Raw genomic sequence first — 23,331 nt, 5'->3', positions numbered from 1 at the left:
TCCATTTTGACTTTGAGCGTGTTCTCCCATGCACATTCTGTAAGGCAGGAAATACTTATGTTTGAAGAACAGAGCATCTTTTCTGATGTTTCTTTGGGGTGGGCATGAATTTCAAAGGTAACCAGATTGTACTCCCATTTTTCTATGACTTTTGTGTGTGTCTGCATGCATGGGTAAGACAGGCATTTGTGTCTCTGGTAGGGGGATTGCTGTGCTTCCCCCCCATCAGTGGGGCAGTGGGAATAAGTGCAACCCTTAGACCTTGTTCTCGTGTGAATTTGATTATACTTTGTGCAATTTATATAGGGAAAAATGCTAGCATGTCTGTTATTTGTGGCATTTTCCTTGGCAGGAGAAGGAAGTGCTATTGATCTGCTAAGACTTTTAATAGGAAAGTGGTTGTGTTCTGTTAAGAGACTCCTGCTGGAGTTGATAAGACGGAATTACCTGGGAAGGAAAGGATGATGAAATACGGCACGATTTAAAGTTACACAAAGTCCCCGCAATCTTAAGTCTTTGCTAGGTTATTTCATGTTGGGTGATGGAGGATGACGTGTATGGAACAAGGCAGTGAGACACAGAATTGCAGCAAGGTGGAAGATGCAATTAGATCAGAGAAAGCATTTGAGGTGTCAGGGAATTTGCAGAGATGAGTGTGGAGGACGAGAATACTTCTCCAGTGTTGGAGCATGTATGGAAATGGGAAGAGGAGTGGTGAAGGCATTAACTAGCTCTGGGTGGTGAGGAGTAAGTGAACATCAGGAGGAAAACTGCTTGGTGGAATACCAGCCCCACAGGTGGAGCTCATGCAGAGAGGGAAGGGCAACTTCTTCACCCCAACTGAAAATGAAATGTTTCTTTGTTTTTGCTGGTGTGTTGTTACCTCAGAGTGCAAGCCTGCCACGGTGAGGACTGTCTTTCTGTAGAGGACCTAGAAGAACATAGTCTAAGGCAGTGGTCTCCATCTCTTTTGATCATGCACCCCCATCACTTTGGGAAGGGGGTAAAGGGTTGATCACCCAGCCCCTTTTTTTATTTCATATTATTAGCGGTACTAAAAAAATCTTCACGCACCCCAGTGGATTGTGGTGGGCACCCCACTTTGCAGTCCACAGATCTATATGGTCTTCTGTGACATAGTTTAATCTCTTCTGTCATCAGGTAGTAAATCTCTTGCTCCAGTTTTCTTTCAAATTTGTTCTCTTTTTCTAGGTAATGCTTTTTCTTTTAGAGAACAGGGCATGGTACAAGACCTTTAGACTACATCCATGTTATTTTCATGGTCCTGGCCTGACTCCAAGTCTTTGGCACCCTGCAGGGTCTGTTGTTCTTCCAGGTGCAGTCTTGCTGGAAGATGACAGCTCTAAGCTGAGGGTTGGGTGAGAAAAGCTTTTAGTCACTGCCTTTGAGCAGAGGTGGATGCTCAGTGAGAAGTGACCTTCTTCTGCACCCTTAGATGTATCAGCAGGCTAAGCAGAAACTGCCATTATGAGATAAAATGATTGCAGACAGTATTAAGCCTCCATAAAGGAGGTTTAGTTTGAAATTGAGGATCCTGGTAAGTCTTCAGCTCTGTTGTAAGCTTGAGCAGAAGCTGACCTTATTAGCTTCCGTTATTCCTTGCTTTTAAAATTCTTGTTTTTATAAATCAGCGTGTGTAAGAGCTCTTCAGCTCTGTTATGGTTACAACTAATAATAAATGATGTCATCTTTGTTTAAGGATTACTATGGAATTACATTCCCTGCTCCTGCAACCTTGACAGGCAGAGATGGGAGCCTTGCTAACAACCCGTACTCAGGTGAGTGCTATTTAAAGACAAGGACAATAAGTGAGATGTGTTGGTTTCTAAATGCAGGTCATCCTGCTGTTGCTGACGCAGCAGTCATTTTTCCCTTCTGTGGGCAATTTAAATCCACCAATCTGAAAATAAGTAAATAAAAACAAGCTTTTCCCTCTCAACTTTGACATGGATTTTTATTCATGGTTTTGATTGGGAATGATGTCTTCTGGGATAAAGCTGGATAGTCTTTGAGAACAAGTGCAAAATTGTTAAAAATGTAAATCTTAGTGAAATCTTAGTGTCATCTAGTGCCTTTCCCAAGCACTTACAAGTGCTTGGAAAATACCTGATAGTTTAATCAGTCTTTTCCTTGAAATTCAGCTGGCTGGCTTTCCTTTTTGGCACTGGAATAGACCCTTTTAAGACCCTTTTGGAACCCCTTCAGCAGCAACCCATGCTTGGCTATTGCTATTTTAGCACTTGTATGTTCCCACCAGGAGCTGCCTCTAGCAGGTTCTCCCCTGCCCTCCTCAAGTCTAATGGACTTCGCTCCCAGAAGCACGTGGTCTAAGAAGCTCTTTCTCATTCTTGTTCTTCAGTTATCAATGTGCAAAGATGACATTAATGCCATACGGCATATTCAGCAAGAGCTTTTCTTCCACTGCCATCTAATTACAGCTTAAAACTGTAGCCATAGATTATGATTCCTATAATGCAGTTACTGAATGTTGTCACTCTTCTTGGCAACCAACAAAGAGGAGTACTGGTCAGGAATGAGATAGATGTGATGTGTCACCTCCTTTAAAAATAAAAAACAACACATGAGCATGCTGCTCTGTAGGCTGTCAAGAAAAATGCAAGTGTTTTGGAGTTTTCTGCTTCATAGTCACTTCTCTTGGGAGGCTGATTTTGGGTTAATAACCAATTTCCCTTCCTACTTCTTCAATAAGGTGGTCCACGATGCAAGCCTTGCTTTCCTGGCCTTCAGCTACTGTCTCCAGAACTCTGGTGGTGTGAGGAACCGGACATCTAACTAGTCATGCTTCACAAATAAACAGACATTGACAAAAATATGCCCATCACTGCCTGTAAATCATAACTTGCTCTCAGCCCATGAAGCTTGGCTAATCAGTTTAACCTCCAGGAGAGTCACGTTTTAACCCAACAACCATTTGCACTTTGGCTATTTACCATAGTTCTGCTTTTAGCATATTTTATTGCAATGGTTTGATAGTAATGAATCTGCTCAGTGTGCATGAGATAGGTAAGTATCGGCATCTCCATTCTATCAATGGATTAGCCATGGCACAGAGCTCTGTGGAGCAGAGCAATATCCCTGTGGCCCTCAGGAATAGAGACCAGGAGAGTTGTCATGAAAACCCGCAGCCCTTCAAGCGTAGGATGTGCTCTTTGTTAGTTTACTTGTACTCAGAGGATCCTTGTGGAGAAGCTTTGATCCCTTTCTGATCAGTCTTTTTCTTCCCAGGTGACGTAACAAAATTTGGCCGCGGGGATTCTGCCTCCCCTGCTCCCGCTACCACGCTAGCCCAGCCGCAGCAGAACCAGACGCAGACTCACCACACGACTCAGCAGCCCTTCCTCAACCCGACCCTGCCGCCGGGGTACAGCTACACTGGGCTCCCTTACTATGCTGGGGTGCCAGGCGTACCCAGCGCATTCCAGTACGGGCCAACCATGTTTGTAAGTGTGACAGCTTCAGCTGTAACCCTTGCTTCGTGCTCCTCTGGTTTTGCTCTCTCCACCAAAACCTGGCCTACATCTTTCCCATCCTGCAAAGGATCTCTAGAACAGTTGTGCAAGCGTGAGAAAATACCTGCTGTCCCTTCCATAAGAGGAAACTTGAAAGGCCAGAACTCATGGGCACAGGTTACTGTAAATAGACTACAGCTCATGGGTTTGTTGTGTTCCTGAAAGCCTTTAGAAGCTTCTGCAGGGTCAAAGGGAGACCCAAAGCTGAGTTGGCAAGGTGACCCCAAGAAGCTGTAGAGCAGCACTGGTAGTCTCAGGAGGAAGTTACTTGGGAAGAGGTGATGCTCCAGGCCAGAAGGGTAGATAAGTCTATTTTAGGGCACTGTAGGGACTACATTTTATGAAACAGCCTCAGGCAGGAGCTGGTTTTGTTTGATTCTGGAGAGCACTGGGTTTGCTTGGTTTTGGTTTAAGGCAAAGAACTTGCTTTTAGCTTTTTTTTCTTGAAAGAAAAAGACAGCCTGAGATGTGATTGTATTGCAGTGGGAAGAAAGGCTGCGGGAAAGGGCAGCTCTAGCAGGAAACGTGTGGCTTTCACAGAGCTGCTCCAGCAGTGAGTGCCACCTCCCCTGCAATCCCAGTGCTCCCAGCCCCATATTATTTCCCATGTGAGCTGGAGGTGCCTTCCCCACTAGATGGCAGAGGGACCTTGCTTTTTGTGCGCTGCTCCCCAGCTAACAGCCGCTTTTGTTATCCTTCCTCCTTTGTCCAGGTACCTCCGGCATCTGCTAAGCAGCACGGAGTCAATCTGAACACTGCATCCACTCCTTTCCAGCAGGCGAGTGGCTACGGGCAGCACGGCTATGGAGCAGGTACGCTCATCACTGTGCTTTCCACTGGAGCATCTGCAGAGCTGCTTGCACACTGTAACACCTTGTCTTGTACACACCGGCAGGCTATGATGACTTAACGCAGGGAACGGCAGCTGGAGATTACAGCAAAGGAGGCTACAGTGGGTCATCTCAAGCACAAAACAAATCTGCTGGCACTGGACCTGGGAAAGGTAACACATGAGACTTGAGGTTTACTCCTGAGTGGGATTCAGTAGGGCAAACTCCCAGCATTGCCAGTGCTGTGCAGTCAACACAGCAGCCAGCTGTAAACAGGGTCAAGATCCAAGCTGTTTCTCCATCTCCCGTATACAAAATGCTTTTTTTTTAATGGCCCAAGTGTTCCCTCTAAACCTAACAGCTGAACATCGCATAAGGGTTTGTGTGGCTGATGTGCAGTTTTGTCCTTGATTACACATGGGAGAAATAGTGAGCCGTTTTCCCTGCCAGAGTTGGCTTTGGTGAAGAATAAGTGGTCTTGATTGAAGCAGTGGGATGCTACTGCCAAAATGGTCCTCTGCCAAACGCTGACTGGATTTTGAGTCTGGTAGACACCTGAGATAGCTGTGCATTCAGAGTGAGCAGGGCAGTTCATGTATCTCAGGGCTGTTGTTGCAGCTTCTGTCCCCACGCTCTGTAACTTGTTGCGTTGTTTTGTGCCTGGAAATGTTTCCTCTGTGACTGTAAAGGCTAAGGAATGTACACGGCTCATGTGAAAGCTTTATTCTGCACATGCTGGTTAGACCTGAGAAACGTATACCGAACTGCTTAGCACTAACTAGTTCATCCTTGGGCTTAAGCAAATACCAAGCATTTGTTGTGCATTTGAAACACCCCCTGGACTAGTCAGGATGTCAGTCATCAACCAAGAGCTTATCATGCTCTCCTCTGTGGCCTGCAAAAAGGAGAGATCTCCTAGGAAAGGTAAAATCTCCTAGGAAGGGTACAACCTTAGAGCAGTGCAAACCCACCGAGTCCAGGCACATGATTCAGTGGCCACAGGAACCACTGCTTTTAATCCGATCCAAGTGATCGGATCCAGTCCTTGTAAACCTACAAACGAGTGACCAGTTGAAAGTCCCTTTGCTGGTAAGTGGCTGTTCGTGAGCTGTTTGTGGCACCAGCTGATCCAGGTGGAAGCCAGCCTGAGCCAGTGATACTAATTCTGCAGGGGCAGAGGAGCAGGGCAGGCCTCACCCTGCTGCATGATGCCAAAGGACCAGGGCACAAGCATGTAGCAGCTGCTGAGGCTCATTGCTCAGTGCACTACTGGAAAGCTCTTGAATGCTGTGATAGAGCCAAATGCATCCCTAATCCTGGGGGAAAGCTGGCTTTCTGCGAGCTGGAAGTGTTCAGCGCAGCCAGCTGCTGCCCAGTGAAGTGCATTTGAATCCCAGCCGTAATCTGTGCGCAGTGGACACAGATGATTTATCCCAGTGGGCTGGTTTCCTGCTCTGCAGCAGGAGAAGGGAGCTGAGCCCTTCCTCCTGCTCCTGGCTGGAGTGCTGTTGGTCTGAGAGCACCGAGCAGGAGGGCACACGGGGCAGCGGCTGCAGGTGCCTCCACTGAGGTACCAGGAGCAAAGCAAGCGCAGGGTTCGAGCTGGGTGCTGCTTGGCTTTCTCATTGTCAGTGCCTTTTTGTTTTCCAGGTGTTTCTGTGACCTCAAGTAACACAGGTGTGCCTGATATCAGTGGCTCAGTCTATAACAAGACTCAGGTGAGGAACGCTGGACCCTCCTCCCTGGTGGCTCCCTGCTTTTGGGTGGCTTGGTGGGACTCTGCTGGAGCCCTGGCAGCTGGGGACAGTTCCCAGGCAGCTTGGTCTTGGGGTCAGCAGGCTTTGGCATTTCTTATGCTGGCTCTGCTTGCTGGAGAGGAGTCTTGCCCTCTGTCCTGCTGCCTCTGCCATGTCCACTCCTGGCCAAAGCTGCTGGCACAGACGCAGAGCTCCCTGCACTGTCACACACTGCCTCACGCGTGCTGTGGGTGCAAATAAAACAGGATAGCACAGTCAAAATTGCCACCAAAGCAGACAAGTGAAGAGGATGTTAGCTTTTCTCAGAGACATCAGTTGGCAGTGCCCACCCCTGTCCCTGAGGGACTCTCCTGTGGGTGCCGGCACTGCTGTGATCTACCTCTGGCTCTTGCTCTGCATGCAGGTTCCCAGGGAGAGCAGGAAGTGCTTGATGAGCTGTGCAGTGGGGTTACAGCCAGCTCCTTCCCCCATCCTTGTACCTTCCCTGTGTCAGGGCAGTCAGACCCAGTGTGTGTCAGGCTGTGCCCTGTGCCCAGGAGTAGGATGCCAGCCCTTGGACATGCGCGTAGCGTTAGGGGCAGAGCTTTGGTTGGGGGGAGCCAAACAAAGCTTAGTGCAATTTCTTCCTGCATTTTTGTTGGGATGCCGTGAGTAGGTCAAACAATTCAGCCTGAGCCCCTGAGAGGTCTGATGGGCTGATTTCAGGCAGCTGCTGCCACCCTATGTCCCACTAAGCAAAAAGAGGTCAGGGAAAAAAAGGAACACAGTAGCCATGGAAATAAAATTTAAGAGTTTCGGGCATTAATGCAGAAATAAGGGTGTGGAGTTGAACTCAATCTGAAATGCCCACAGGTATTTGGTCTGACTTGGCTTGCTCACGGGGCTGATGAGAGGTGCAGGGATCTGTGTTCAGGCCACTCTTGTTCTTGTTTGGTCACCGTGGGGCTGCTCCTGCTGGTCTCTGATGCTGTCCCTGTTGCCTCCTGTGCAGACGTTTGACAAGCAGGGATTCCACGCTGGCACACCGCCTCCTTTCAGCCTGCCCTCTGCTCTTGGATCTACTGGGCCCCTGAACCCTGGTGCTGCCCCGGGTTATGCTCCAGCCCCTTTTCTCCACATCCTGCCTGCACATCAGCAGCCTCATTCCCAGATGCTGCATCACCATCTTCAGCAAGATGGGCAGGTGAGTTGGCTCCCCACCGTTCCCTGGAAAAGCAGCGTTCTGCTTTGGAGTCCAGAAATAGGTGATGACTGCTGCCTCTGAACGCTTGACATCCTTGGCTGCTGCAGTCTCCGTTCACCTTGAGAATGCTCCTTCGCTTCCCACAGCCCTGCTGTTCTCCTCGCGGCCTCCTGCCTTTGAGGTTTTACAGCGCAGAGGCACTGATGCTGAGGGAGAGGAAACATTTTTTGGGGGGGAGCTGGTGTTGTTGCTTCCCAGCTCTGTCACCTCCCCATGTTTCCACTCCAGCCCTCAGCTGTCAGCCTTTGCAGTGAGGGGGTGACAGCGTCAGGATGGTGGCACCTGGCCGAGACCTTGAGGGCCAGGGCTGGGTGGGATGGGGTGTCCCTGCGCTCCTGCTTCATGTCGTGGTGGCTGTTGGGTTGTGAGGCACGGAGTTGTTGGGGCGCAGCAGAAATGGATCCACCGAGCTGTGTTTGTGGGCTCCCCTCCAGGTGACGTACCCCTGGGAGCACACGTGCACTGCTGATGCTGATGTCTCCTCCTGTTCTGATTTCTAGGGTGGATCTGGTCAGCGCAACCAGCCCAGCACCATGCAGCAAAAGTCTCAGGCTACCAAAACCGCCTATGGCACTTCTCCATACTGGACAAACTAAATGCGAAACCGGGGAGGGGGGAGAGAATGAGAGGAGAGGAGAGGAAAAAAAATAAAGAAAAACAGAAAAGCCGAAGCCCATTCCTGGAATTATTAGGAGAAGTAACTGCTCAGCCAAACGTCTGTGCGGGGAGAACTGCAGCCAGTCAGCCATCCTCTGTGTGACTCGCCCGCTTCCTCTTTGAGTTGCTGTTGTATGTAATATATTTATGTATGTATTTGTAAATGTAATAGAGCCTAAATGTGGTTTTCTGCATCTTGCAGCCTGTTTTATTTTCTTTGTAGGAAAACTAATTATTCATTTCCCATCTGCACCAGGGCATCCTTCCTTTTTTAAGCTCTGTGGGCTTTATAACTCTGTCAAAGACAAACTGCGCCATTTCTGTTGGAGCTGGAGCCCATTTATTTAATGCAGTTCTAAATTCAGGCAAAGAAGGAGGCCTGGCCCCCCAAAAAAGAATCAAGATGTCCTGTTGGTTTGATTTCTGCCCCCATCCCCAGTATAGCTGTTACTTTAAAGAAAAAAAATTGAAAAAATGTTTTGTGGGCCTTCCCCTTTCTTTCGTCTCCCCCCTCCCTCCTGCTGTGGAAGACGAACTCGTGGGCAGTTTGGTCACTGTGGCCCTGAGCTGCAGCCTCACCTTTTTATTTTCCAATTTTTAAATAAATAACAATTAAAAAAAAAAGACAGGGTTTTTTTGTTTTGGTTTTGTTTCTCAAGCAAGAGATTTTGGATGGCTCAGTGTGTCCAGGAACCTCCTTTTGCATCATTAGAGGCAAAAAAAACCTATGTAGCAGTTTAAATAAAAGTATAAGCTGTGTCTCGTACCTCTTTTTGCCCTGAGCCACCCTGCCCAGGATTGCCAGAGCTGACGGATGGAAACTTCACCTATCCCTCCCCCCTTTTTTTAAAACCAAGACCAGGGCGGCAGCTCCTGGTGTGTTCTTGTCCTGCACCAGTGCGGTGAATGTTTTAGGAGTTTCATTTCTTTTTAGCCCTTTCTCCACCTAATAAAGGTCTGAGCATATCACTGGTGTTTGTCTGCATTTTCAAAGGCTCCAAGAGCAGTTTTGCTTTTACAGCCTGTCCTTTTCCCCCTGCTCCTGCAGCGAAGGGAGCAAAGCTCAGCTAGGGAGGCACTGAATAACGCAGCAAGGGTGAGTGAGGGAGAGAGCCGCTGCTGTCTGCCTGTGGTGTCCTCGGTCACAGGGCTCTGTCCTGGTCCCTGCAGCAGCAGCAGGGATGGGGCAGGAGGGGGCACAGCTTTGTCCTGTGCTTTGCCCGTGAGGCAGAGCTGCTGCTGTGTGTGAGCATGGCAAGGAAGGTCAGGGCTGAGGGCTCCCGAGGGACAGCTCCTGCCCCCTGCTTGTCCTTCAGCACCTGGCACAGTTCCTGGCAGCAGCAGAGGCAGTAAATGCAAAGCCGTATTTGGCCACTGAGCTTTTTTGCACTACTGCCCTGGTCATGGTTGAAGACAAACAAGGAATAAAAATACTTCTTACGATGATAACCACTTTTCCTTCCTTAGAGGCACACTTTTGCCAGCTGCCAGGCCCTGCAGCACCCTGCTACATTGGAAGCAGTGTGCACACCCAGCCCTTCACGTACTCGTAGCAGCGTGCCAAGAAGCTGCACGGGAAGCCTTCTGTCTGCCCTGGGCTTTACCACAGCAGCCCTCCAGCAGCCTCCCCCTGCCACCTGCTGCTGCAAACACGCTCCTGGGGGCTGTGGCCTTGGTCTCAGCCTGGGCTGGGGGCTGCAGCAGCACTGACCTGAGCTGTGCTCACCCCACCAACCTTCAAGCAGTGGCACAGCCTTGTCTCCTTCACATCACTGCATGGGTGGCAGTAGTTTTCCTGTACGCTTACCTGTATCTACAGCCCTGCACGACAGTAGGGATCATCACAGAACAGCTCAGGAGTTGTTATTCAAAACTTTAAACAACCCAGGCAAATAAAACAGCTCCATTACCAGGGACATAACAGTACAGGGATATTTTCATTTCACATTTTTTTTTTTATTAGTAGACAGATGTGCAGAAAAGACAAAATATAACTACTGAAGGGGAAGACAACACAAAAAAAAATGCATCAGTTAATTCTTTCTGGTAAATTATACTGAAGAAAAAAGGAAAACATCTGGGATATTAGCTAAGAAAACTACTAAGAAATCTAGTGTACCCTGCTGGTTTCAGAATGGTTGAAAACTGCATTTGAAGGAGGCTGTAGTTGCAAATGTAAACGCTAATATTGGCTGAGAGAGTGGCAAGGGGGTTAAAAAACAGAACACACAGATCAGGTAAACATTTTTCCTCAATCTCTTAAATAGTTTCAAAAACCTCAAACTTCAGTTTGTAGCTCAGAAAAAGGAAACCAGCAAGTCAACAAGCAATGACACTGCAAGGAACAGTGGGGAAGAGAACTTAGTCTGGTTAATGTAGGAGCTCTCAAAATAGGTTGCCTTTTTTTTTTTTTCCTCTTCTTCTTTTTTGTCTTTAGAAAAGGGTAACAGAAGAATCATGATAACGCAGCTTACAACAAACATCAAGCTTGAAAATACAAGTCACTGGAGAGTATACAGTGAAAACGGTCCAGAGTACATGGGAGATCCTGAAAGATGCAGTATCCTCATTTCAAACCAGGTCATCAGCAGGGCCCCGGCCACGCCGCTCCCCGTCCTGCCTCCCAAGCCCCCGGCTGCTTTCCCTGCAAGATGGAAGCAGCAGGGGCCTGGGGCAGCGCCAGGGCCAGCATGGCCAGGGGCAGCGGCGCTGAGCCCTTGGGACATGGAGGATGAGCAGTGGCCTCCCTAAAGTGTCCCCTGGGACAGGGCAGGAGAGGTTCCCACTGCCCCGGTAACACATGAGCAGGGTGCTCAGGGAGCACTAAGGGACAAGGTGCCACCACTGCAGCTGCCTTTTAGCCCCCTCAGGCGGGAGGGGCATGGGAGCATACCCATGTTTGAGGCACCCAGGTGCTGGGGGCCGTCCTCCCCTCCCTGCTCTCTCTCAGCCAGCTCTAGAGCCAGTTCCCCAAGCCCCGCAGCCACCTCCCCACTTAGTTTGCTCCCACCTCCCCCCTGCAGCTGGTGCCGTACCATGAAAACCCCTGAGATACACGAAGAGGGGGCACAAGTAAGCGCCTGAGCCAGCAGCTCTCATCAGGGTAACTTCCTCTGTACCGCTGGGAGGGGAGAGGCTCACCCCATAGGGCCAGCAGCTCCTGGCAGCCCCAGGGCTCAGCAGGGGAAGGCAGGGCTGGCTGCTGCTTGAGATCCCATCCTAAAGGTGAATTCAGGCCCCTGCACCACAACCGCACAAGCAGAGCACATTGCAAAGGGGTCAGGCTGCCGCGGAAGAGTTCTACAGAAGAGAGCATGCAGGATGCCCCTGCCCACAAGGGAGGGCTGCCAGCTCTACCAAGAGCTCCCACGAACATGCAGGTGCACCGGTTGAAGCATGCTGCTGAGAAGCCTGGCAAACCCTGTAGGGTTCTCACTGCACCCCTGGGGCTGCCAGGGAGGCAGGGGGAGAGCCCTGTCCCCCCCCTTCCCCTCTGCCCCCTGCCAGAACCACAGCAGCCACTGCATCAGCAGGGCAGTCACACCTGACCTACACAAGCAAGAGAAAAAAGGCTGAGGCCAGCACTGGACTGGGGCTGCAGGAAGCATGGGCTGCTAGCAAGCACTGGGGCAGGAGGCTATTGGTCTTTCCCCATGCCAGAGCCAAGTTTGGGATGAGCGCTGGCCGCAGCAGCTGGCCACAGGGGCAGCAGGACACACGTCCGCTCTCCCTCTGGAGAGGGGCAGCTGGCAGCAGGTCACAGCAGCACAGCTAACCTGGACTGTTTCAACCCCAACTTAGCCTGAAAAAAAAAATAAATAGCAACCCAGGGCTCAGTTGTACAGACGTGAAGTGTTACGTGTTTATTTTAGGGTTCATATCACAAGCCTTTTTCAGAGACAAAGCTGATTGTGCCCACTGGGGCTCCAGGGGCCAGCTATTTCCTAACTTGAGCAGGCTGAAAAGGAATACTGTACCTTTCAGTTACATCCCATCAAGCTCAACACACAGTAGCTTTACACTCTCCGCCCCACACCTTAAAAAGGAAAAGCCACCACCACAAGGCTAAACGAATGTACACACGCTATTATTGTAAATGGAGCAGCTAAACCTTGGCAATTTGCTTTGTGTGGATTTTTTTCTTCCCAGTAAATGCAGCACTTGAGCTCCCAAAAACCCAGCTTCCAATGGGTTTGTTCCAGCTTTAAATACATTAAACATCTCAATGCAAGACTGTATTGAATTCAAGAACCTAAACGCGAGCAAACCTGTTTCGCTGTGAGCGTTTCGTAGAGAAGTGAAAAGGGGAGTTTCTTTTTTAAAAAGAAATCATAATACAGTGATGAAAGGGTTAAGAATGCAAGAATTCAGACATTCTGTGGAGGGTCTCTAAGAGGTCCATAAAAAAGGAGCAAACAGATCCATACAACAGGAGACAGCAGGAGACAAAAGTTTTTTGATCCCCCCCCCACACTTTTTTTGCTGGACTGCTGCTAGGTTACCGCTGCTCCCTTCTGGCCTGAGTCGGCAGGGCAGTACAGGGGCATAGAGGGAGCAGGTCACGACTCCTCATTGCCAGAATCGTCGTCATCGTAACAGTCGGCATCCTCCTCCTCCTCGTCTTCATCATCAATGTCATCATCGTACAAGTCGTCGTAAAGCAAATCCGAACTGTTGTCATTGGAAGGCACTTTAGTTTTGATGCAGTACTCTGCCAGCGTAGTGGGGACCTTCACGCCATCCTTCTCTGCCTCGGCTTTGGTAGCCAAAACCTGTTTCCTGCAGGAGGAAGACAGAGCAGTGTGATTGGGCTTCTCAGCCTCCCAGTCCCGTTCTCCTGGCAGCCCAGGGCCCAGGGAGCTGTTTCAGCTACCGCCTGTGTCTGGCTGAAGCACCACAAGCAGCACCAGCAACAGATTTAGTTCCCATAGCCCTGGGTTTGGGAGTACTCCAAGTCTGTTTGTGGCATCCACGCTTCCAGCGACATATGAAGTCGGTTATTGCACCGGGCCCTGCCAGGGCTCAGAGCAGGGTTCCTTACATTAACTGCACAAGGGCTGTTCAGGGACTTCCCAAAGTGACCTACCGCCATGGTTTCAGAGGTGGTATCCGCAGCCTCCCCACCACCAAAGACCAGCCCAGCATGCCCCAGGCTGGCATTGCCCCGAGCATCGGCACCGCTCGGCCCCCCCAGGGTAGCAGGCAGAGCCATAACCCCACTGCTGCCCAGGGCTGGTGGGACACGAGCACTCCCCGACACCCCAGGGCGGGCTGCGAGCTGCCTCCTGCTCTGTTTGTGCAGCAAGGCCAGCTCTGCTGAAGCCAGCGGAGCTGCCGGGGATGAAGTTAACCTCCAGCAAGGCTCTTTGCCCAGCCCAGGTCAGCAAGTGCCCTGCTCAGCTCCAACCACGGCTCTGATCCACATGCCCAGCTAGCCAAGTCAATGCAGATGTAGTTTTGTTTTTTTTTTTTAACCAAGCAAGTGTGGCAGCAGCCACTCTGCAGTAGGGGCTGCTCATTTGTGCTTCCAAGCCACCCTGGCTCAAGTTCATATCGTCTTCCAACAACTCCTGATGAACCATGAGCTTCCGAGCAAGGGACAGTCAAGACTGTACAGTGCTCCCAGCTAATCAAACCCCAAGCTTTGCAAACACTTGCCAAATCCTGCTGATATTCCTTCAGATTGGAGGGACAATATTATGACTCATGAGTGCATTAAGCACAGAATTAGTAGGATGCAGTCAGTTTGAATCACATCCCAAGCAATGCAAGCAGTGCTCAAAGGCAAGTGGGGACTTCAAGAGGGATTTACTAGCAGCCAATAGGTTTTGCAGAGTATCATGCCAGATTAGTCTGAGAAAAGAACAATTCAAAGACAGATCAGCCTGATCCTTCTGCTCCAGAAGTCTGCACCAATTCTGTGCCTAAAAATCTAAGGACCAGAAACCTGGACTTGGAATAAATCTGTAGGATTCATTTCTAAAGGAGCAACTAGAGTCAGAAGCTGGTTTCAGCAAGTTCTGCAATCAGTCTGTTTTGCAGGATTCGGAGCAGGAGGCTGGTAGCACAGCCCCACACAGAACAAAACTTACCTTATGATTTCAGCATACTCCTTGTCTTTTCCTTTACTGTCCCTCCATTTCCTGAACATGACTGATGCATCCACATTGGCAGGAGAGAATGTGTTGGGCTCATTAAGCAGAGAGATTACACTCAGTAAGATAGTCCTGAAAAAGGTAACCACAACAGCAGGGTCAGGGCTAAAGCATTCATGGATCCTGGATGCTGACAGCTTTTTTTTAGGCGAGGTATCAGAATGCATTGTTTAAAGTCAAAACCTAAGCTAAGCACAACTGACCAACAGCTGGACTGAAAGCAGGTATTTATGAACTTCAGACCATGGCTGGCAGCATGGGGAAGGTGATACAGTACAAACCTCAAGGACCCAACTACAGACAGCAATGTGCTCCAGAAAATCTAGAGGGGAAAAGCTCTCTAGCATAACGAAAGGTATTCAGGTGGTCCCAGCACCTCGCTAGGCTGGGCTGGGGAACACTTCTGGCTTGGAAGTGTTTTTGCACTGATTAAGTGCAGCCCAGAGAGTGCTCCAGCTGCCTTGCCCAGGGGTTCCCACAGGCCGATCTGCAGAGGCCTTTCCTTTGCTATCTGGCACGTGAGCTTGTGTTCTAGCTAGGAAAGAAAACAAGTGTGGGGAGGGAACACAGAGCCAGGAGTACTCTGGCACCTGGCCCACCACTTCTGTTCTCGTCCTTGTGGCAGCAGTGGCCAGCAGAGCTCAGCTCAGACTGATTTCAGCTCATCCACGCCTCCTGGGGACGGTGCAGGGTTGGAAACACACTCTGTGAGCCTGCTCCTGGTGACACACAGCTTTCCCAGCAGAAAGCCAGGCTCTTTGCCTGTCCCCCTGGGGAAGCAAGGAGGACCACAGTGACCCAAGGCCCTCTGACAGGGCTGTGCTGCTGCCCCTGCCCAACTGGGAGTTGAGAGGTTGGAGTTGTGGCCAGGTGTCGCCTCTCCTCAGCTACCACAACAGCTTCACCCTCCTGAGGTGCAAAACACTGGCAAAAGCTTTCAATGGATATGGAAGACCAGAGGCGAGTGATTGGTCCTGTGATACAGCCGTACGCAGCAACTGCCCTGCAGAATTGATTAAAGGAGCCTACGGCCCCCTCTGTACTCACATTGACTTAGAGGTGCTCTCAGAGCAGTGTATGCTGAGCACATCTAACTGATCGTTTAACTGGGATACAGTGCCAGGAAATGCTCGGTCATTTGGATGCTTAGCTTCTTGAAAGATTTTGAAACAAAATGCTTACATCTGGCCAGCACAGCTATCAGGAGAGCCTTCCACGATTTGCTTTCACAAGGACGTAATTCAGTAGGAAGAGAATGACAGCTCTGGAAAAAACTGCCTGGCCAGACTGGAATGATGGGCAGGAGAGTGCCCATCTTCCACTTCATCTCAACGATTTATTCAGAGGCCTTTGATTCTTCCCAGCCAGGCTGTGACGCCAGGAAGTTAGCTCCAGCAGCACTGCAGCACTTCTGCTTAGACCGAGCAAAGCCCAGGGAAGGCCCAGGACAGGAATTAGTAGCTGGACTTAGCATCTGCTCCACCCATCTCACTTCAAACAAAGTGAGGAAAAGCAGATTTCTACTGCAGTGCCCCAGGCTCCGAAGTCAGTGCAAAGCCACTCAAGCACACCACCCAGGCCAGCGGCCACGAGCGGTGAGGCTGTGCTGCTCATCCCCAGCTCCGGGAGTTTTGGTACCTCTGGAACTGCACACTGCTTTGATTCAAACTCTGCTATTGGGGGTACACAAGGTACACTAACAAGAAGGGATCCCAGTGCATGGGACCCAACACCACAGACAAGTTATTACATGGGGACTGAAAACACCCTCAGCATCAGATGCAAACTGCACTATCCTGGATACAGACTGACCTTCTGCAATATTCTTGGGGATCTGTTTCTCATTCAGGCCACACTATATTCAAGCCGTTTCCATGAAGAGCAGGGATTTAAGCCTGTCTTGTGCTTCTGTGCATCCTTCCCTGCTCATTCTGGGAACAGTTACCTTGTGAGCCGCTCCCTATCAGCTGCCACACCACTTCTTTCAATGTTTACAGTGCCACCGTATCCATCAGAGCAAGACCTCCAGATCCCTTTATCATCAGAGGAGAGAAGCCTGCAGAAGCTCAAGGAATCAGCCCTCAAGTGCCTTTTTCTCTTCACAAATCAACAGAAGGCTCAGAAACAGGTGAATTGCATCTAAACCCAAACAGACATCACAGACTGGTTGGGAGCACCAACCAGTGCATCCTGTTACATACCTTATTGAAGAGATTTTTTTTTCCAGCTGCTATCTACTTTGTAGCTTCTCAAAGCCATTTTTAGAGGTAGGTGGAGATTTGTCCTAGCACATTTTTATTCTCTGATATCAAGTAAAAGGTTTACCATCAGTATAGCTGAAGTCAAGTGTTAGAACTGATCAGTTTCTGCCAGCCAACACCGCTGGCAGCTGAAAGAGCCAACAAAAATCAGCATCCTCGAGAAGGAAAGCAGCAATGAGGCCAGTCATCACCTCTCCTCACAAGGTATGGATGTAGCAGCATCTTGAACATTGTGCTGAGTGCACCTGCTGAATATTGCACACCTCAAAGGACATAGTGGAGCCAGGGGAGATACAGAGAAGGGCAGCCAAAATGATCAAAGATCCTCAGCCCCTAAGACCTGCCACCAGTTCCTCAGCTTTATGGCCCTGGGGACACAAGGATAAGCAGCCTTCTCTGCCACACAGATCACAGATCATTCCTCCACATCTTGCTGGATGTTTGCCTACTTACTTGTGGCTGACTCATCTTGCTCTGAGTGACAGGAAAGTCCATGTTAAAAAAATAAAAACAAGGATGCTTGACACCTTTAGGGGTGGAAGCACAGGTGCTCTCCAAGCTGAATGATGTCCCACCCTGCAGACATTTCAGCCACAGTCAGCTGCAGTGAATTGCCAATACTCAGCAGGATTTACAAAATTCAGCAACTGAAGAGGTTACACATGCAGCTCATTACAACCGTGCTCCCCTCATGTACCTTCAGTCCTGCTGCCTCCAATCTGACAAACTCTGGAGCCTTGCAAAGCCAGATGGGACCCCAGCAGGAAGCATTTGTATGAGGCACTTAGCCCAACAGGTGGTGCTGACAGTGGGCTAACATTTAAGGACAAGCTTTGTAGCCACTTGCCAACACATCCGAGGAACGTTTTCTCCCCAGACATCACCCCTAAGCCCGAAACATTCCAAGAGTAAGCACCAAAAACTGCATCACAGTAAGGAAAAGCAGCAACCATAGCTGGCAAGATGCGTTTCACATCAAGCTTTCAGTGCTGTGTACAATGAAACAGTCAGAATGTGAGTGTGATCTAAGTAATTAATCTCCTAAGCTGCTTCTAAACTCTGTTTAACTTGCTTGACATCTAGTCCTAACAACTGGTGGAGATACACTGTTTTTTCATACATTTGACATGGTTAATAGCCATGTGAGCAGAGGGACAACTCAATGTAGCTCAGCAGTACACAGTTTAAAATACTATTTAAGTTAATTAAAAAAATTAAAAGCCAGTCTGTACTAGAACTTGAGAGCGCACTTCATACTCACTTCTACTTGGGACAGATGGATTGGGTAACATTTAGCTTAAGCTTTTAAGGTAAGACTCCCAACTCTTTATAACTTCACACAACTCAGGTGGACCATTTCTCTTGAGCCTTTTTAACCTTGAAGTAGCATGCTCCAGGAGGGAACTTCAGCTGTTATAATTTGCTGACTGTTACAAATCCTAGTTTGCTGCCACGTTAGTTCTAGTTCAGCACTTTGCAGTGTGTGTTACAATCCCATTCCAAGGGTCAAGAATCCAATAAACCCCCCTTGCTAGATCTTTGCATTGACAAAGGCTTTTTTCAAATTAATTTCATGAAGCCAAGTTAGTCTGATGGTTTGACTCTGCTTTTATCTACCTTCTTCATATCTCTACATTCCCTCATAGGGGTTGAAATCCCTAGCTGGATCTACCAGTGGAAGAGATTTAAACTAAGGAACCAATAACTAATAAATCACTGAAAAAAGCATAATTTTTATATGATGTGCTAAAAATATAGGGTCAGTTATTTTAACTTTGTTTGCATAATGAATCACATTAAGTAGTTAGAACAGAAGTACCTGAGTTCAAGGTCCTTTCCCTATGTCACTCGTGCTGCACAGGTCAGTGATTTGCTATTTGATGTTTGTTTTGTGAGTTCTTTATTGGCAGTGTCTTGAAATTAGAATGAAATCCAGCTGATGTTTCAAAAATGGACATATCAGCCTTGAATGCTCTAGTACTTAATGATCATTTGGTTTTGGCAGCAAAAGAACTACCTAGCTAATTGCTCAAGACACCACACTACAGGACAGGAGATAGGGACAAGTATTAGAAGGCAAACTGCAGGTAGCACTATGCATAACTTTACTCCTATGGGGCCTGAATACTCAGAGATGTCCTTTTCCAACAGTTGGTATCTTAGAAGAGTTTGGATAACCAAAGTGTGGGGTAACATGGCTTGGGAAAGGTTAAAACGTTTGAGATCGCTTTAAGAACATGAAAACCTGTGAACACAGCAGAAGGCTGTACATCATTAACCCAGCATCAGGACACAGCACACCCCAGTATCTTCAGACGGCTTGGTGAGTCCAGTTCCTACCTGAGCTCTAAAACTTAGTTCTAAAACTCCCTAAGGTCTTTAATTCCCTTCCAAATATTTTCCCAGCACAGGCATTAGTCTAGGAGATAGACAACAGGCCTCTGAGGTCAGCTTTGTACACCACTGGTTCACACTGTTACCTGACATTTTGGGTAGGGTTCCACCTCTCAGATGGCAGCTCTCCACTTTGCGGGTCATCTACAGGCGGGTGAAGAATTGAAATACATACATCTCCGTTCTGAAAGACAGAAAGCAAAGTTGAGAACAGCCCGGCTCAAGGTAAAGGTCTGAAGACTCAATTCCATCATCTCTGGCTATGTTTGAGCAGTTTTGCCTTGTTGGTATGAAAAAAACATGCAAGAACTGGAAACAGTTCTCAATCCTTCCTAGGTCTGCCGTATTAATATGCTCAAAATCTTCCCTTAGTCTGCAAATTGATATAAAACAATCTCAGGCCAAGATATTTTAGAGAATATAGCAAAGCAACCAACAACAGTAGTAAAGCCACGTAAGACTAAATCAGTCTCTAGACAGCACATACTGCCATCGTGATGGAGATGAGCTTTAGTCACAAGACCTGAAGTACGGTTAATTTTTTCTTCCCCAGTGGTAACTGAGTTAGCTACAAGAATCTTTAAATTCAGGGATTTAGCACTCTATCCTAGCTCAGGTATCAAAACAATGCTTCTCCTGGGATGCGCAGAGGTTGAACAGATGGTGCAAGGCAGGCTGAGGCTGCTCCCCTAAGATGCAGCTGTTTGAAATATCAGGTGAAAAAGCAGGAGATGCTCCCTGAAGGTTTCACAGGAAGTCCCTTCCAGCATGCAACAGAAAGAATATTTTGGCAGCATATGGAAGCCATACAGCTACATAATCCTCAAGCTGTGTTTTACTCACCAGCGTTATAGCCTGAATATAGATTCAAAGTTTCATAATGCCTACCACTTATAAACACTAAGAGAATTGCTTTTACAGGTTTCTATCAGCAACAGCACCCTGACATGATTACTCCATAGGGGTACTGTAGCAATGTTCACTACAGCTGATGTCCTCCAGCAAAGCAGACCCCAGGGGCCTGTGGGGTCGCAGTGCCACCCCGCAGGATGGGGTGAATGACAAGGCTGTCACTTGTCACCTTGATCTAAGGTACAGGCTGGTCAGAAGAACAAGACAAACTGAGGATCGGCTTTGTAGGAGGCTGCAAACAGGCAGCTCCCCAAGCACTAGGTCTCGGCTACATCCTGAGGACCCACCAACACCGCTCTGCCCCCGGCAGCTGGAGCACAAAGCAGCGCTGTTGCTCTCAGCCATAGCATCCATGCCTTTGAGCCCCAGGCAGCGATCCCAGCTACAGATAGCAGCAGCTCACCTGAGGAGCCTCCCAAATGTTTCAGCTCACCATGATTAACATTTGTTTTACAGTCAAATGAGATCCTACTTCAATGGTGGAGGCTTGTGATCAGTATCCAGAATTCAGCTACGCACTGAACCTGCCAGGTATGCTAATTTAGCGAGCCGATGTCATTTTGAAGCAGCTTTTTGTCAGGAACATAACTACAAAAAGCAAAGTAGCACCTGGAGCTGCTGAATACCCAGCATACGCTTCTGTTGCTGGAACAGTTTGTCATAACAAGGCAGTTTCTTTTTCAGGACTCCAAGAGACTTGCGCAATCCATAAATATTTTTAATATCATTTTAAGGTGAAATTAACCTTACTAGTGCTAAATTATGTCTATGGCCTATTCTGGATTTATTCATAATTTCCCCTAGCCTACACAGTTTCTCCATTAAATGTCTCCCAGGAAAACTTAGTGCTGACCAAAAGAAAGCATTGTAGCACGCTGGGGAAGTCCCTTGTGTCATCAAGCAAGCAACACATGGACCAACAGATATTGTGCAGTGTGAAAACGAAGAGGGAAGTGAGGATGTTAGGTTTCCTTTTTGCAATAATGTTACATCTTTGAGAATTCAAATAGGGCAGCACTGCGTTAGTCTGGAAGAGCACAAGCATCGTGGGGCTTAAGATCAGCATGAGATTTTAGGGATAGGTGTAGGCAAGGGGAGAGCTCATCCCACGTACATTTTTTGAAAGATAAGAACAAGGATGATGTATTTATCTGCCAGAGGAAGAAAAAGTGCAGGAACTAGCCCATACTTTATTATGACAGAACTAAAATGCCTGTTACCTCAAAAATAAAGACCCCAGCATTACATGCAGTGTTACCAAAATCCAGCTGGGTGACCCAAGCAAACCAGAGATGAGGAAAACACACAAGCTCCTCGAGTCTCTGCTCAGAACTGGAACGTCAGCCTCAACCTCTCCATCTGGTCTCACCAGCAGATTCTGCAAACTGCTACTTTCTTTCATCTTCATTACACTGAAAGATATTTTTTCCCTCCTGACAAACCCTCAAACCTCAAGCCCTTTGCTGATTTATTCTCAGTTTCATTTGGAGTTATCCCAGTGCCTCATCTTCAATGCTTAAGTGTTGTTTCCAAAACAGCCTGCAAGCTGCTTCAGATTCCCTCAGCTCCAAGAAATACTGCTATGAACACAAAGTACAAAGCTGAGAGCTGGAGTATTTGAGCAGTAACCCCAAAATACACCCATCAAGTTTTGGGTTACTTTCTCCTCCTACCTTCAGTTGTTCCTAGAGCCAATTTTTCATCTTTCCCACTGGGACTGGGAGAGGGCCTTTCCAAGATTCGGTTTGCACATACCACTTTGGTAACCATTTCCCACTCACCTCCTGCATGAGAATTTCTGGATTCAGAAACAACCTGTACAGTATGGATCTGCAGTAATATGCAGGTCCCGAGATCTTATTTATAGACCAAGCTCTCATGTAACTGAAAGAGTCTTGAAGAGAAACATCATCCTTGGCTACATGTTAGATTTGATGTCAAGTCCAAAACTCAAGCCAGGAGACTGTCAGATGGCTGATTTTAGGAAGTCCCTGGGCATAACAAGGCAATCCTCCTGAGCACCCAGTAATTAGAACGGATTACTACCCTGCTCTGCACTGAAGTTTGGATAGGCTTTTGGCCATTTCTGACTAAAACATCAGTGCAGTTTAGTGTGACACAAAGTGCACTCATTCTGGATGGACATCCAGCAGCAGCAGCTTGTTAGAAAAGGGCTTTCCGAGACCAAGGCATCAAGCGAAGCCATCATTTGTTCACAGTGAGGAAGAAATGACATTCCTGTTTTGAACTGGACCCAAAGGAAGCCTGCAGAAACTCAGAGACCTGTGACAAGGTGACAGAGCTGTACTAACAGGAACATTTGTGAAAAAGTGTTTAGCCTCTCAAACTACTCCAAGCAGCATTCCTAGCAGGCTGACACATGGTTAGTATATTCTGAAGTTTAACAGGAACTTGACTGGCCTCCACTAAAAGCTTAAGTCAAATTTTAATCCAAAACAGGCCTTCAACTTTCAAATACGGCTCATTGAAATTGGGTAGTTTTGAACTGATTGCACTAAGATTAGAAGCAACATCGCACCCACGAGACGAAACGCTCCCTCTCACTGTCTTTGCACCAGCGCTGCTGAAGTCTGTCTCGAGCTGCTGCTCCGTAACACAACAGCTCAGCTCAGCCAGGCTGATAAGCTAGAGATCACTTGATATACAAGAGCCCAGCAAGAAACAGCCTAGCCTGTGTGGCACACGCCGGGCAATTTGTGCTATGCCCAGGCAGTAGCACAGGAACACAGCTTGGCTCCACCAGCCCCCAGGCTCACGGAGCACGGGGATGCACCAGGCGTCCTCAGCACAGCACCTCCCCGTGCTCTGCTCCACGCTGCCCTCACCCTGAGCCTCTCCAGGCAGCCTGTTCTCAGCATCAGAGACAATGCTTTCAAGCTAGGGAGTGCTGCTTTCTGAAGAGCATTTGTATACAAACATTTCCTTCAGGAGCTGCTACATACCCATACCACGATCCAATTACAGATGCAACAGCCCACAGGTGTTACCCTTTGAGCATGACCCACACATGCACTGAACTAAGTGCTGCTCCAAGCTGGCCTGAAGACATTTAGCCCAGAGGTATCTGTCCAGTCTTCTCTGAAGAGCAACCAGGCTGCACAGGACTCCTGAAGCTGGACTCCAGCCCAGCTCTGGTTCTTCTGCAGTCAGAGTGCCCTGAGACCAAACCCCTTCATTCGCAGATGGTTTCCCCCCTTACATCTTGTTGCATCACACAAAACAGTGGGATAAGCCAGAAATAAAGATATAGTTGAAAGCGTACAGACAACCATTAGTTGCTTAAGTATCACAGTAGGGTAAGACACCAAAGACCAAGCCAGCTTTCATCCAAGAATCCCCTAAAATTGCCAGCGCTTGCAGTACAGTGCTTCAGCTGGGGCTGCAGGCTGCAATTGCAGGTAGGAGAAAGGCTCCATCCCTGCCTGCAAGAACAGCTTTTCCTACAAGTTTCAGGATCAGCTGTTGCTGAAGCACAAACCTGGCATTTAATACAAACAGCTTACCACTTTAGTTATGGCTAGAGATATTTAGTACTGTCCACACTTCCATA

At 48.3% G+C, this 23,331-nt stretch overlaps 2 protein-coding genes across 12 annotated transcripts in view; one reads left to right on the top strand and one right to left on the bottom strand.

The window, feature by feature from the left end:
- The window catches only part of UBAP2 (ubiquitin associated protein 2), a 98,280-nt gene extending 89,618 nt beyond the window's left edge, over positions 1–8,662 (top strand). For all 11 annotated transcript variants that reach the window (XM_035565927.2, XM_035565926.2, XM_035565923.2 and 8 more), the window contains 7 exons: positions 1,721–1,799; positions 3,268–3,482; positions 4,264–4,363; positions 4,447–4,554; positions 6,032–6,099; positions 7,130–7,321; positions 7,882–8,662. In XM_035565927.2, the coding sequence (XP_035421820.1) occupies positions 1,721–1,799; positions 3,268–3,482; positions 4,264–4,363; positions 4,447–4,554; positions 6,032–6,099; positions 7,130–7,321; positions 7,882–7,977 (858 nt within the window). In that variant the 3' untranslated portion in view covers positions 7,978–8,662. The remainder of the gene's footprint in view (positions 1–1,720; positions 1,800–3,267; positions 3,483–4,263; positions 4,364–4,446; positions 4,555–6,031; positions 6,100–7,129; positions 7,322–7,881) is intronic.
- Positions 8,663–11,874: 3,212 nt separating this feature from the next.
- Positions 11,875–23,331, bottom strand: part of UBE2R2 (ubiquitin conjugating enzyme E2 R2) — a 51,445-nt gene continuing 39,988 nt past the window's right edge. The window contains exons 3-5 of the mRNA XM_035565936.2: positions 18,935–19,032; positions 14,131–14,265; positions 11,875–12,817 (exon numbers count right to left, since the gene is read on the bottom strand). Of these exons, the coding sequence (XP_035421829.1) occupies positions 12,598–12,817; positions 14,131–14,265; positions 18,935–19,032 (453 nt within the window). The 3' untranslated portion in view covers positions 11,875–12,597. The remainder of the gene's footprint in view (positions 12,818–14,130; positions 14,266–18,934; positions 19,033–23,331) is intronic.

Source organism: Cygnus atratus, chromosome Z (genome assembly GCF_013377495.2).
Source record: "Cygnus atratus isolate AKBS03 ecotype Queensland, Australia chromosome Z, CAtr_DNAZoo_HiC_assembly, whole genome shotgun sequence".
Classification (NCBI taxonomy): Eukaryota; Metazoa; Chordata; class Aves; order Anseriformes; family Anatidae; genus Cygnus; species Cygnus atratus.
Note: the sequence above shows the minus strand (reverse complement) of the source record. Positions and strands in the feature narration are given on the sequence as shown.